Genomic DNA, 14,257 nt, shown 5'->3' on the forward strand with positions numbered 1-14,257 from the left:
TCACGCCGAATTACTAATAAAGTTTTTTTTTGTTTACGTAGTCCCCGGATGAGTCTTTTTTTTTTTTTTTTTTTTTTTTTTATGTTTCAACGTACCCCAGAAATACGATGTATAAATACTTTATTTCCACGATGTCTTATCAATATGTTTTTTGTTTTGTTTTGTTTTTTAATCTTTTTAATGTTTTCGTGATTTGTTTTGTTCTTTTGGTCCTCAAATACCACGTTGAAGATAAAGGGAATCCCGGTCTCGCAAAGCCGTGACGCTTTTTTTTTTTCCCGACAACATTGAACGCGCCACGGGTCCAGGGGCGGGTAGACGCTAACCGTGCAGTATGGCGGCGGACGATGGAGACAGCTCGAGCGCTCCACTCGACACCAGCGGCGGCCAGCAGGACGCGGCGGAGGAAGCAGTCGGCGGCGGCGCGGGTGGCCTCGGCCTCGGCGGAATGCTGCTGAACGTCGCCCTGGTGCTGCTCGTGCTGGCGGCGTGCGTGGCGCTCTACCGCCGCTGGGCCAGGCGGCTCGGCGCGGGCGGCTCGGCCCCGGGCGACCAGGCCTCGGTGCTTCCCAAGATGAGGCGGCGGGACTTGACGCTGGAGCAGCTGCGCGAGTACGACGGGCTCCGGAATCCGCGCATCCTCATGGCCGTCAACATGAAGGTGTTCGACGTGACCAGCGGCAAGAACTTCTACGGGAAAGGTAACGCGGACGTTTTCGCCGCTTCCATGTCTTCAAGCAGACAATCGGGCGTAAAGTAGCTTAGTGAATCTCGGGCTAGCCTCGCTCGTTATTTTGGGGGGCTTTTGTCTTGTTTTGAATCGGGGTTAGCTTTGAGCTAACGAACTAGCACGACCACCCTGAGACTTTTGGCGTTAGAGCGCGCGTCTAAACTCGTTAAAATTTGTGTTGAAAAAATACGCGATGTGATGGTTTACGTGGCAACAATTAGGCGTAAACTAAATTCGTGAATAGCGTTGTTTGTGGGGCTTTTGTCTTGTTTTGAATGGTGATTGCTAGGTGCTAACTGGTTAGCGTGACCACCCGGTGACTTTGTTGACGTTTGCTCTTGTATAAGCGCTTTGAAATGTATTTTTAGAAATGAGAAATGTTTCTGTTTACGTGGCAACAGTTGGGCGTAACGCGCTCCGCGAATCTCAGGGCTCTCGTCAAGTCATCTTTATTTATATGGCGCTTTCAGTTCATTTCGTTTTGAGATTTCCCCTCTTCTAAACGGGAACGGGATGTCTTACTAAGCAGCACCTGGACGTTCGTGAACGTGCTACAACAAAGCACACTTTCCAAAAACGCACGATTGTGGCAACAAAACCGAGCCAATGGCGCCAAGTTCGAGTTGGGAATGCGAACGTTAGCCTGTGGACGTGCACTGTGCACACGATTTGACGTGTTGGCGGTTGCCGTTGGTGCCAGATGTGATCGGGTGGCCGAGCTTGTATCGGGGTCGCCTGCAGATGACGCCACTCTACAGGATTGTCTGGCAATTGTCCTTTACAATTGTTCAAAATAACATTTGTGGACTACAATTGTAAAAATATTAAATAAACCTAAAAATACAAAAGTGTAATACTTTAAGAGTGGGTGGTGGGGAAATAGGATTGAAGTGCCTTCGTGCTTGCCGGTGATGTCAGTACAGCGGTGCTAACGAAGTTAGTTCGGTTTGGTTTCTTTTTTTTAGCTGTTCACAAATCAATAACCACAATAAAAGCAGTCTTAATCATAATAGGAGCATATTAACAATCTAACCTGACTATATTCGTCACATCTGAGACAATTATTTTCTGTATTTATCATTTATTCAATCTATTTTGCGGTTATATTCTTAGGTTTATTTGTTGTTGTTTTTTTTAGTTTTTTTTTTTTTATACAATTTCAGTCCGTACAGTTTATTTAAATTACATCTTTAATATTTTCTTCACAATCCTGTAGCGCAGTGCTTCTCAAATAGTGGGGCGGGCCCCCCCAGGGGGGCGCGAGGCTCCATCAAGGGGGGCGCGTTTGACCTTGGGAACATGCTTTTTATTTTTATTTTTTTATTTATTTATTTATTTTTTTTACTGTCCTAGAATAAAGTGCAATTGCTCCTCCACTACATTAGGGGGGGGGGGGGTGCGCTCATTATTGGCAGAGTGTGCGCAGGGAGCATTCGCTCGGTGGTGTAGGGGTTTTGTTTGCACTGAGCATGAGCGCTTTGCACACAGCAAAAAAAAAAATCTGCACAAATTATTATATATATTTTTGTTTTGCAGGTTAAAGTTTTTTTTTTAAATATTATGCTCCTGAGTTAATGTTGGTGATCAGTTTGAATGCATTATTATTTATTGATTTTATGTAATTTTATTTTTCCATATCATATGGTTTGATATGGTCAGTCAAAAAATGTTTATAGTTTAATTAAGGATTTAATTTTATTTTTGAATTTCAGATGCACTTTAAATCTTTTCTGTTACAGTTAATAAAGCTATTCTTGTAAGTTGGTCCATATTTCTTTCTTTTTTTATTCTCTTATACGTTAATACGGATACAGTGTTAATGCAGAGGTGTGCTTATAACAATTTTATAGACAAATGATACTGGGGGGGGGGGGGGGGGGGGTGTTTTCTTCTTACTCGGGGGGCATAACAGAAAATAATTGAGAAGTACTGCTGTAGCGGGACGTGTTCTTTCGGCGATCCCGATACGATCTGGCAGCCCGATCACATCTGGTACCGGCACGGTCTTAAAACCCCCAACAGCTTCCTTGAAAGTCTACTTTGAAATGGTAACCTTTTACAAGGAACCCTAAACTAGCTTGAAACTCTACTTTGAAATTCTAACCCAGGTTTGTAACCCATTTTGTAACTCCAAACCTTCCATGAACCCTATTATGAAAGCTTGAATTGAAATTGGATTGCAGTTGGGAATGATTTAAACAGGGAAAAAAAAAAAAGGTTAATGAAACTACTTTTGAGTCAATGTGTCCTCTCAGCGCCGTATTTTCCAGACTGGATTCTATTCCCACATGTCGTCGCAGGCGCTCAATAATGAATAGGTGAAACTTTGTTTTGTTTTTGTTTTGTTTTTATTAATGCTAAGAAACGCTCCCTAAAAAGAGCAAAGACACCTCACAGCGCATTCCGGCGCAGGAATGCGAGTTGGCGCTTATTATTAACACTTGATGTACCTTCACTCTGCATTCATATCTATAAATATTTTTGTTTGTTCCGTATCTATTCCGAATCTATTTTAAATCTTTCAGCTAAAGTGAGAATGAGATTAATCATCAAGTATGGCGTTTATCTCTTTTGTGGAGTGTGCAGATGGAAAAACATGTCAGCAAATGTTTATCTTCACACTTTGGGCACATCTAATCTTGACGCTGATAACGACACGCGCTTCACTGACGCGATGCGTGTGCTAGGGCTGCACGATATTGGAAAAACACTCGATGTAGTTGCTGAATATAGCGATAACGATATTATTGCGATATTTGACATGTAGCTAAAGAAATTACATTTTTATGAGCTAATGAAAATTTCATTTTTTTCCAACTATTGGATGGAAGTGCACATTTTCGTTAAGTACACTGTGTACCAACTATGTTTTACATTTGCATTATTAGGGTTGGAACATCCATGGAACTAGGGGCGTGGAAACCAAATAAAGGAGAGGGTGAGAATTTTTTTTTCCAGAGAGTGCAGCAGTGAATTGTATCAGTCAGTTCCTCTCCTCGGACTGAGTGTCTTCTCTCCTTTTTTGTCTGATTTTTGAATTTGCTGTAAGAGACGTGCTTAGCCTTCGACTTGTTAGAATGGTCAGGCAAGTGGAGTTTTCACATTAAGGTAATTATGTGTAGAACTAAAACAATCACAAAGTGAAATGATTTTGCGTCAATCTGAAGGCCAAAGTTGCACTTCGCGTTTCTCTTCTAGCGTCATATTGTATTAATCACAAAATTAAATGAAATGTATTTTATTTTATTTTTTTATCGCTTTGACTGCCACACGTTATCAAAGAAAAAACAACCCCCACATTGCAAGCCGATTTCGAGCATTTTAACTCGTCTTTAAAGGTAAACAGAATAGAGCTGCACAATATTGGAAAAACATGCGATATAGTTGCTGAACATCGCGGTATCGATATTATTGCAATATTTAACATGTACCGAAAGTAATGACATTTTTATTATCTAATGAAATTTTTTTTTTCTTGCGACAAAATAATCCAACTCAATGTATGTATTCTTAATTGTAATGACCTCTCGATAATGTTCAACTATTGGATGGCAGTGCACATTTTTGTTAAGTACACTGTGTTCCAACTATGTTTTGCATTTGCATTATTAGGGTTGGAACACCCATAGAACTAGGGGCATGGAAACCAAATAAAAAGAGATGGTGAGGAGGGGATTTTTTTTTTTCAGACTGTGCAGTAGTGAATATTACTCTCCTCTCCTCTCGAGCTTTGAATTGAGTGTCTTCTCTCCTTTTTTTGTCCTGTTTAATAAATGTCAAAACAGGTAAACCTGACAGTCTGACTGGTCAAATTCAGATAAAGGTATAAAATTCCATATCAAACTTATTGCATGTCTTTGCTATATGCATATTGCAGAAGCCAATATCGTGACATTGATATTTTTTCAATATATTGTGCAGCCCTTAGTGTGTACACTGTGTCACGTCTGATGTGTTACTCTGCCCCATACGGTACGGGAACCGAAAATTGAGATGCTTTGACACCAAAAATAGCAGAACTGTGACACGCCCTTTCCAACTTGAAGAGTTTGTGCCGATGGCGGCAACATAATGAGAAGCGCTATTTTGATAAAGGGGATTTGTGATCAGTTTTTGTATTTTCGTCAGAGGGTCCGTACGGGATCTTTGCGGGTCGCGACGCGTCCCGAGGCCTGGCCACCTTCTGCTTGGGTAAAGACGCCCTGAAGGACGAGTACGACGACCTGTCGGACCTCAGCGCTGTGGAAATGGAGAGCGTCCGAGAGTGGGAGATGCAGTTCATGGGTAACCCCGCCCCGCATATTTCACACCTCACCGTCTTTTCAACGTCACACAAAGCATCACCTTTCATTCATAAAAAAAAAAAAAAAAAAAAGTTACATAATATAATTTTAAAAACAACGTACCGCAACCTTGCAATTTGCTGAACTCATTTTTCATTTTTTTTACACCTATATTACAATGAAGCCCGCGACTATTCATTCATTAAAAACATAATATAATTTAAAAAAAAGAAAGGAAAAATATGCTTATGTACCGGTAAATGTAATAATGCTTCAAAAAAAAAATAAAAAATATATATATATATATATATATATATATATATATATATATATATATATATATATAATTATAATAATACTATATATGGTTCCAGTATTGTATTTTATGTCATAAATCTTCAACTATATAAAAAAATTCCCATAATTTGAAAATTCAATTTTAACATTTTTTCATATGGTTTATTTTTTATTTTATTTTTGTATATTTTATTTTATTCTGTTTGAATGTTTTTCATGTTATAATTGAAAATTTTTGCTTTGATTTACAGTGTGTATATATATATATATATATATATATATATATATATATATATATATATAGACGCACACACATTTATTTAATAATAATTAATAATCCAATTGATTTTTATTTTTAGGGTGATTTTGTGGGTCATAATTTACCTGTGTTTTTTTTTTTCCCCCCCTGATTTTTTTTCTTTACTGGTGTAACCTGAGTGTGTTAGAATTTTCTACCGGCATGTTGTGTCTCGCTGAAAGTGTCGTGTGTTTTTTAATCTGTTTCAGAGAAGTACGACTATGTGGGCCGGCTGCTGAAGCCCGGCGACGAGCCGTCCGAGTACACGGACGAGGAGGACGTCAAAGATATCAAGGAACACCCCAAACACGAATGACTGACTTCTTTCTTTCTTTCTTTTTCTTTCTTTTATTTTTCTTTCTTTCTTTCTTTCCTTCCTTCCACCTCAAATCCCACCCACACCCCCTTGGACCGCCGCCATCTTGGGCCTCCCTTCTCTCCCCTCTCCTCGTGGACGGGCTTCAGGAAAACTTGTTCTTTTTACTCTCTCGCTCACATCAACACTTTGCTTGTGACGACCTGTCAATCAGTCCATCTGTCAATCAATCATTTTTGGTGTGGCAGTACCAAAGGTGCGAGGCAGGGCAGCGCTCTCCCCTTGTTTATGTCCACTCTCGTATGAAGGGGGGGGAATTTGGGAAAGGGGATTATTAGAATCAGGGAGGCGGGGTTAAAGGGAAGTTGATTGGCGTTCCTAATCAATCGATTCAGTTGTTTACAAGCCGGCTACAAGTCTGTAGACAAAAAAAAAAAAAAAAAAAACCCTCTCGTGGTCCCCTTTTGAAAACTGAATGGTCCAAGTATTAGTCGTGCCTTATTTGCTTTGTCGTCCCTGGTGGAGAAGCCCCGCCCCCCGCCCCTCCCCAAAAAGGCACACGCTGATTAGTCCAAGTTACCGACTTGTAAATAACTAGCGCTTAGGACTCAAGTCAGTCAGTCAGTGTTACTGCCATCTTCATGTCGTTTTGTTTTTCTTTCGTTTTCTTCAGCCAAATCACCCCCCCAATCTCCCCTCCCACTTTTGATGCGTGTGTGTGTGTGTGCTGCATTCGAGGATGGTCAGAAGTCGGATATATCAGAGTTGCTTTTTCCCAGTTCCAACCTGAAAGCGTTCGAGGCGAACGTTAACAACCAAAATGGCGGGTCGTGAAAAATTGTTTTTTATTTGGGTCCTCAAAACTCATTTTGACCTCCTAGAAAAAATACCTTTTTGCAATTTTGCTTCATTTATAGTTTTAATCTTGTTTCATAAGCATTCCATACAGTTAAGTAGTTGAACGTATATTTTCATGCAGGGAGATAGCGGCGATACTGTCACGTATGTTGCGTTACGTGGAGTTATGTCCAATATTTATGAATGAAGAAAGCTATCTAGTTTTATACTCGAGTAAATTGTGCCATTTAGAGTGACGTCACATTGTCGTCCGCCGGTGAAGTCGGGGTCCTTTTTTATTTCCGACTTGCAAGTGGAATTTCCGAGTTCAAGGTGGCGTTCCCGTACACGGTTCCTGGTTTGAACTGGGAAAAGTCCCACTTCCGACTATCCTTTAATGCAGCATTAGTTTGGGGCAATGTTGCCGACGGTGTACATAATAAACAATATCCATGGTTTTCTTCAAGCATGCGCAACACAACCGCGAGTTGGGCCCCTTTGCCACCGTGTTACGTATTTAATGTCAGCTGAGTGCGTGCGTGTGTGAACGTGCGTGTGAGTGTGTGTTTGCGTGCCAGGCAGGAAGGGATTTCTTCATGCAAAATAAAATAAATGGTTTGGTTAAGAATTGACTCTGATTGGTTTGTTTGCCTCTACCAAAAAAAAAGTAAATTGTTGAGTGAAAGTGTGATAACCGGGAGTGGAATTCGGGGAAATGCTCAGCGCACGGAGGAGACGCGACTTCCGGGTTTCCACACATCAGCGTTGTTTCCGCTTCCGGTTCGCGACGTGTGCGGTGGGGGTGCGAGTGTTGGAACGCGGCCAGCAATTGCCGCAAACAGCGCTGATGTATGTAACCCGAAAGTCAAAAGTCCGTGTCATCTACCCCATACAGGGCAATGCAGTGAATTAAATGTTAGCCAAGCAGATGTGATTTTTAGCAATCGGATGCTAACATGCTAATGCATGGTTGCTAATTTTAGGCGGTACCAATAAGTACTGTAAATGCAGCTAGATGGGAGTATTGTTATTCTGACGTTTTCCAGTTCTCTGTAGACTTCAACAGATGAGTCATTTTTTAATTTGATGACCGTGTTCGTAGCTTATTAGTAATCAATTGCTAATGTCGTTTGTTTTTTTTTGTTTGTTTTGCCAATTTCCTTAGTAGCTACCTATGGGGTATATGCCACGGAAGAGGCGGGACTGTTTTTTGCACAACAGTTTGTTTCCGGTTCGGTTTGCGACGTGTGGGCTGCGTCAAAAATACTTGTGCTTCCGACTTTGTGCACCTGGGTTGCGCGTTCGCAACCCTGACCGGAAATAAACGGATGTGCAAAATCACATCCCGCCTCCTCCGTGGCATATACCCGATAAAACGACAAGCCGAAAGTAAAAGAGGAAGTCTTTCTGTCGTGCGGCTAATAAGTGAGTAGTTTGACTTTACATGAAAAATTTTACTTTAATATTCCGTGTCATTGGACTTGATTTTAACCTGGTGGGCTCATTTTTGCTTGCATTGGTACAACCGGTAAGAATTTCCGAACTGCCACAGTTTGACCGTGAAATGGACAAAGTACATAAAACAATAACTTTTAATACGCCACCAGGTGGCAGAATAAATAAACAACATATGAGGGCGTTCCCACTGTTGGAACTTGCGCCAAATTATCTTCCACTGTGAAGTTTCTTAGAACTTTGAAAAGCTCCTGGAACCTGTGACGAGTGGGAGGTGCTCTTCACATTGTAGTAACAGTTAATAAAAACTGCAACTTGACGATATGCATTGAACGTTTAGTTAAATTATGACAAAAAATAAAGCTAAATGAGCTTTAACGTACTTTTTGTTGCATAAGGAGTTCTTTTTTCCCCCCCCGAAAATTGGTTAAAATAGTTCTCATTTAATGAACAATTTGACATAGGCATTTTTTATTAGTTGAGAAACTTGAGTATATACACAAATTATGATTGATAAAATACACAATTTTACATATGCACTTGACTTAATTTTTCTTTTCTCCTCCAAATTTATTAAATTTGTGAATTTAACACATTTTTATTACATAGGTTACAATAAAAAGGAGCATGATTTATTCCAATTTTTTTTTAATATGCATGTAACATTTTTTACATGAATTATTGGTAATAACTATTAACAATTCAAAAATAAATGAGCATGAATTTTTATAAAATCAAACTTGTTTAAATTTGTTAAAATATTTCTCATTTAGTGAACAATTTTACATAGGCATTTTTTTATTAGTTTCAGAAACTTGAGCACATACACAAATTATTTGATTGATAAAATACACAATTTTACATATGTACTAGACATTTAATTATTGATTTAATATTTTTTAAATTTAACAAAAATCATAAACTTAGCATGACTAAAACTTTGATTAAATTTCTTTTCTCCCCAAATTGATTAAATTTGTGAATTTAACACATCTTTATTATATTAAAACAAGCATGATTTATTCCAATTTTTTGAATAGGCATGTAACATTTTTATACATTGGTAATAACTATATTAACATTAAAAGTAAGTGAGCAGGAATTTTATAAAAATCAAACTTTGTTATATAAGTTTTCCTCCTAAAATTAGACTTGGACCAATTATAGAAAGTGTAAATTTATAATAACTTAAAAATGTTAGTTTAATTTAAAAACAAGTTTTACGATGGTCTGACATGGCTCGATTAATTTTCAATTTCCTAGTAGGAAGTAATGTTTACTTCAATTCCACTTCACGATATAAACTTATTTTTTTTTTCAAAGCTCGGTGTTTGATTGTAAAATCAAAGACAAAACGAGCAGAGTGAAGTCATTTATTTTGGATTAAGTGAAAAGCGGAAATTTGTCACCTAGTTAGCACGTGAAAATAATAAACGTTTGTATTCAGGACAGATTAAACTCCAAACACAAGCAAAAAAACAAAAACATAAATCTTTTATGAACAATATATTACAGGGCTGACACTGCCCCCTGGTGGAAAAGGAATGGATCACTATCTACTTTAAGACTTTTTGTATTCGATTCGTTCCACTTTGACGTCATCTCCGATGAGCTGGTAGACGTACGTCACCACCGTGGACGCCTGGATGTCCATCAGCACGAACGAAGGGATGATGTTGCTGGAAAAAAAACAACGTGATCCCCTTTCTAATGTCAAATCTCTCGTCGGTTGTTACCTTTCGAGCGCGCTGTAAGCGCCGGTGGCGGAGCCGGGGTTGATGTAGAACTTGTTCTCGTTCTCAAAGGCCTCAAACTTGTGCGTGTGTCCCGAGATGAGGATGTCCACGTCCAGCTGCCGCTGCAGCAGCGCCAGGCTGGCCATGTCCCCCCACGGGATCACCTGGTGGCCGTGGATCAGGCCGATCTTGAACTGGCCCACCGTCACCACCTTCTGCTCCGGGTAGTTCAGGTTCTGGGGAACGGGAAAAAAAAAGAAAAAAAGACGCGTTGCAAAAAATCTGCTTACAAGATCGTTCGGGGGCTGGGAAATTCAACTGGGATGTGCAATTAATCGAAATTCAATTACTGCATCCACAATTACAAAATCAGCATAATCATAAAAACAAATATTAATTCTAATTTTTAGTTGTTTAAATTTACACATTTGTACCTTTTTTACATTTTAAAATGAATAATTTCATACATCTTGTTTTCATAAGGAACTTGCGTAATTAAAGTGTTTCAAGGAAATTTGTCTCATTTTATTTTTATTACAATTAAACATTTCCTTGTTTTGTAGCAAAAAAAATAAATATTGTCCTAATCATGATTTCAATTATTTCCAAAACAATCATGACTTGTATTTCTTCATAATCGAGCAAAATTAATTTTGCACTTAGCTAAGCTTCGGCCGCCGTACCGACCTCGTCAAAGTCGCCGCGTACGATGTGGACATCCCCGGCGAGCGTCTTCAGGTAGTCGTAGCTCTCCTTGGTGCACAGGTTCCCCGTGCACAGGATGTGTTGGATCTTCCCCGGCACCAGAAGCTTCTTGAACTTGGCCGGCAGCGTGTTGCAGCGGTGCGGGATTTGCAAGTCGCCGAGCACCAGTACCAACTGCGTGCGGGGAAAAAAATAATAATAATTAAAAAAAAAAAAAGGGTACGACTCAGATGGCGTTGTGGGAAAGAACGCGAGTGGGCAAGGAAGGGCTCCCTGAGGGACACCGGTTCTAATTGGAGTGAGTACACAAAGCTGAGTGAATTGGCTGTCTGGAACGACAACTGTTGGGATTGTTTTGTTACTCGTTTCAGGACAGCCAATAGGATTTTGATTTTGACGTCTTCCCATAATGCAAAAGGCCACACAAAACTTCAATGGCGCCACTCGGAGGCCGTGTAAAGAAGCAGCAGCAGCAAACAACCTGACGTGCGCAGTTCCTCAAATAGTGGCGTAGTAAGCTCTTCTTTTGACTCTGATAAATGATCCAAAATAAATGTAGAAAACAGTTCGCCGCGATCCGAACGCCACGGTCTTCCAAAAAGTCAAAATAAAGGTTTTGCAAACCTCAAATTCCAGAAATTTGTACTACTTGCTTGCAAATAAAAGGTTCCAATCAGATACCTTAAATAAAGTGCTACAAACTCTAGGGATGTAACGATAGCGGCAATATCATGATATCGCAATATTAAAACTGCCAAAAGATATTGTCGTCGTACATCCGTTCAAAAAAAAAAAAAAAGTCAGGTTGATTTCCCATTTGTGCAGTTCTAGCACCCTCTGTTGTCTAGTTTTTTTTTAGTGGTTTAATTTTCAGAAGGCATGTTTTGGCTCTTCAATGTTTAAAATCCACACTAATGGTCAGATGAAGGGACGTAATATGCTATGAATCAAGTCAATATGTGGAGGAACTCAACCCGTGCGTGTATTAGCAACTAAGTGCCTCAATATGAAGATATGAAGTCTTATTAGCAATTGTAGGTTGTTTATATTCATTGCTGTAATGTACAAAAACACAATATTGTTTTTTTTAGTACAAGCATATATATATATATATATATTTTTTTTTTTTTACAATATGGTGACTTTTTTTTTAATATCGCTAACCTTCCCACAATATCGTGATAATTATCGTATCGTGACCTTCATATCATGATGTTTGGATATCGTTACTTCCCTAAGAAACTAGTTCCTGGTTAGGTTCTTGCCGTTGAAATGTGCTACTTGTTGCAGCAGTTATTATTATTAATAATATTATTTTGTCAAAAGTATCCATCTGTTTGCAGAGAGGCATCAAACGGAGCCGGGGCCACTATTTGAGGACGTACGCGGCTGAGTTGGGGAACCCTGACACACTTAGATAGCCTCGTTAGCTTAGCCGGCTCATGTTTGTAGCATAACGCGAGCATTTGGAGCTAACAACAACAACCTACTATGGTCTTACAGCTAAATTATAATCTTGTAAAAAGATTGTACCCTGTCATGATTAGGCACTATATAAATAAATGAAATGGAACTCAGTTTAAATACAACTAAAAATGACGGTACTGTCAGATGGCTGCTCCATGCTGGCATGTAATTGGTCAGGCTGCATTTTGGGGGTGTGGCTTAGCAGAAGCTATAATGCTGCATTCGCGCACGGTCGGAAGTCGGACTGAAGGGGGGTTGGGGTAGGACCCCGACTTCACCGACGGACTACAATGTGACGTCTCTCTGAATGGCAAAACAAATTTTACTCTAGTATAAAACTTTCTTCATTCATAAATATTCAACATAACTCCGTGTAACACAACATACGTGACAGTATACCGCTATCGCCCTGCATGAAATTATACGGTCAACTACTGAACTGTATAAAATGCTTATGACATCAAATAAAAACAATAAACCAAGAAAAATTGTGAGCAGGTAAGTTTGCTGGAGGTCAACATGAGTTTTGAGGACCAAAATAAAAAACAATTTACCGCTATCCACCATTTTGGTTGTTTACTTTCACCTCGAACGCTTTCAGGTCGGAACTGGGAAAAAACAACTCGGATATGTCCGACTTCCGACCATCCTCGAATGCAACATTAGGTTCCCCATCTCTGGGATACATACAGTCGTCCAGTCTGTACTTTCGTTTGTATGAGAAGAGGAAGTTAATTGGAGAACCATCTTTGTATAAAATGATCCCCCAACAATTGTAATTTTTGTCCACATTACCGTGAAATGTGTATTGTAATATTAAAAAAATACATCAATGTTGAAGGTTCTGTTCTGTTGGATACTGCAGACGTCCAAGAGTTCGTTGTTATTAGCGAGCCAAGCGACGACAAAAAGTGGCATCCACAGCGAGAGCTACTTACCCGGTGACCAGCCTGGTTGATTGGAGACGGGCAAGCGGGATGGAAGAAGCGAATATGTGCGTGGATAGAATGACACAAGGAAGGAATCATTATTTCAACAAAAAACAAAAATGGTTTTCAAGGTGGTTGGAGGAAAGAGAGGAGAAGAAAAAAAAGGGGTAGTTGAAATTAGAAATCAAACGTGAATGGACAAACAAATTAAGATGAATAAAAATCTATTTAATAATGTGATGTGATTGTTTCAGCTGTTAATAGTTAGTGGTCGTTATCAATTGCAAATTAATTAATAAATATGGGAGACCATACATGCATAAATGAAATGATTAAATTAGATGAAATCACTCCGCTGCATCTTGCATCAAACGTGAGCAATCGCGACTGTTAGCTTGTTAGCACAACGAGCTAACCACTTCCAACAGGAGGGAAAAAAAGAAAAAGTCACGTTAGCGTCAAAGTTGCGCCATGCACACAAGATGCTGATTGAAAATCCCAGCACAAACGACGCCTCGATGGCTCCGTTTAACACCTAAAGTGCGTTTGTGTCATATTATTTTTGAAATTTGATGACACTAAAAGTGGCACAGGCTTGTCATGTGATCACCGAGCCATCTTGGACTTGAGGCGTCACCGATAAAAAATAAAAAGTCACATCGTGTCCGTTACCGAGTCATCCACCAACAACCTGCGTCGGATGATGCTCTAAAATCAGCAAAAAAAAAAAAAAAAAGGTTATTTTTAAGGATTTCTTCATACTCACCATCTTCGATTCCACTGTTTGTGCTCGTCAGGTTGGGGGGGGGAAGCGCGTACATACGTGTCTCATGCGTCTTACGTCACGTCGCCAGCCAATGAGAAACGACAACAAGAACAAGCTCATGCTGCTTTCAAGTGGTATCGTAATTATGGTAAATACCACTTGTCGAGTAGAAAATTGCACGTGAATGCCCCCTCATGTCGTGTTTTCTACTGAACAACTAGGAATTTAAGATTTCCGAGTTGAGAGAACTTTTCAAGTTTCAACATGGCGGAGAGCGCAGAAGGATTCGTGAATTGCAAGAAATATTAATTAACACTTATAAGGGCGTTAACGTCCACTAGCAGAGCAGGTTGTTTTAGAATCTACACAATTACGTAGCATACACAATTTTGTTACAACAACAAAATCACATGAACAGAACTCGGTCGAAATTAGGAG

General features: G+C 39.6%; 2 protein-coding genes across 3 annotated transcripts; one reads left to right on the forward strand and one right to left on the reverse strand.

Moving 5' to 3' along the window:
* Window positions 1-87: 87 nt before the first annotated feature.
* pgrmc2 (progesterone receptor membrane component 2) lies at window positions 88-7,393 on the forward strand. Its single transcript, XM_077539178.1, has 3 exons — window positions 88-701; window positions 4,859-5,014; window positions 5,818-7,393. Exons 1-3 carry the CDS (start codon window positions 335-337, stop codon window positions 5,922-5,924), a joined length of 630 nt encoding a protein of 209 aa, XP_077395304.1. The 5' UTR covers window positions 88-334; the 3' UTR covers window positions 5,925-7,393.
* A 2,182-nt stretch (window positions 7,394-9,575) lies between these two features.
* vps29 (VPS29 retromer complex component) lies at window positions 9,576-13,975 on the reverse strand. Of its 2 annotated transcripts, none has more exons than XM_077538292.1 (4): window positions 13,820-13,975; window positions 10,640-10,831; window positions 9,953-10,188; window positions 9,576-9,895 (listed from the first exon to the last, which is right to left on the reverse strand). In XM_077538292.1, exons 1-4 carry the CDS (start codon window positions 13,820-13,822, stop codon window positions 9,778-9,780), a joined length of 549 nt encoding a protein of 182 aa, XP_077394418.1. In that variant the 5' UTR covers window positions 13,823-13,975; the 3' UTR covers window positions 9,576-9,777. The 2 variants fall into 2 exon arrangements, with proteins under 2 accessions (XP_077394418.1, XP_077394416.1); XM_077538290.1 differs by lacking the exon at window positions 13,820-13,975 and adding an exon at window positions 13,063-13,797.
* Window positions 13,976-14,257: the final 282 nt, after the last annotated feature.

The sequence above is a fragment of the Festucalex cinctus genome, chromosome 12, assembly GCF_051991245.1.
Source record: "Festucalex cinctus isolate MCC-2025b chromosome 12, RoL_Fcin_1.0, whole genome shotgun sequence".
In the NCBI taxonomy this organism is placed as follows: domain Eukaryota; kingdom Metazoa; phylum Chordata; class Actinopteri; order Syngnathiformes; family Syngnathidae; genus Festucalex; species Festucalex cinctus.

Coding starts and splice junctions, on each gene's coding strand:
- pgrmc2 (XM_077539178.1), top strand. CDS start 335: ATGGCGGCGGACGATGGAGACAGCTCGAGCGCTCCACTCGACACCAGC. Junction 702..4,858: donor CAAGAACTTCTACGGGAAAG/GTAACGCGGACG, acceptor TATTTTCGTCAG/AGGGTCCGTACGGGATCTTT. Junction 5,015..5,817: donor GTGGGAGATGCAGTTCATGG/GTAACCCCGCCC, acceptor AATCTGTTTCAG/AGAAGTACGACTATGTGGGC.
- vps29 (XM_077538290.1), bottom strand. CDS start 13,152: ATGATTCCTTCCTTGTGTCATTCTATCCACGCACATATTCGCTTCTTC. Junction 10,832..13,062: donor TCAACCAGGCTGGTCACCGG/GTAAGTAGCTCT, acceptor CCCCGCACGCAG/TTGGTACTGGTGCTCGGCGA. Junction 9,896..9,952: donor GCTTACAGCGCGCTCGAAAG/GTAACAACCGAC, acceptor TTTTTTTTCCAG/CAACATCATCCCTTCGTTCG.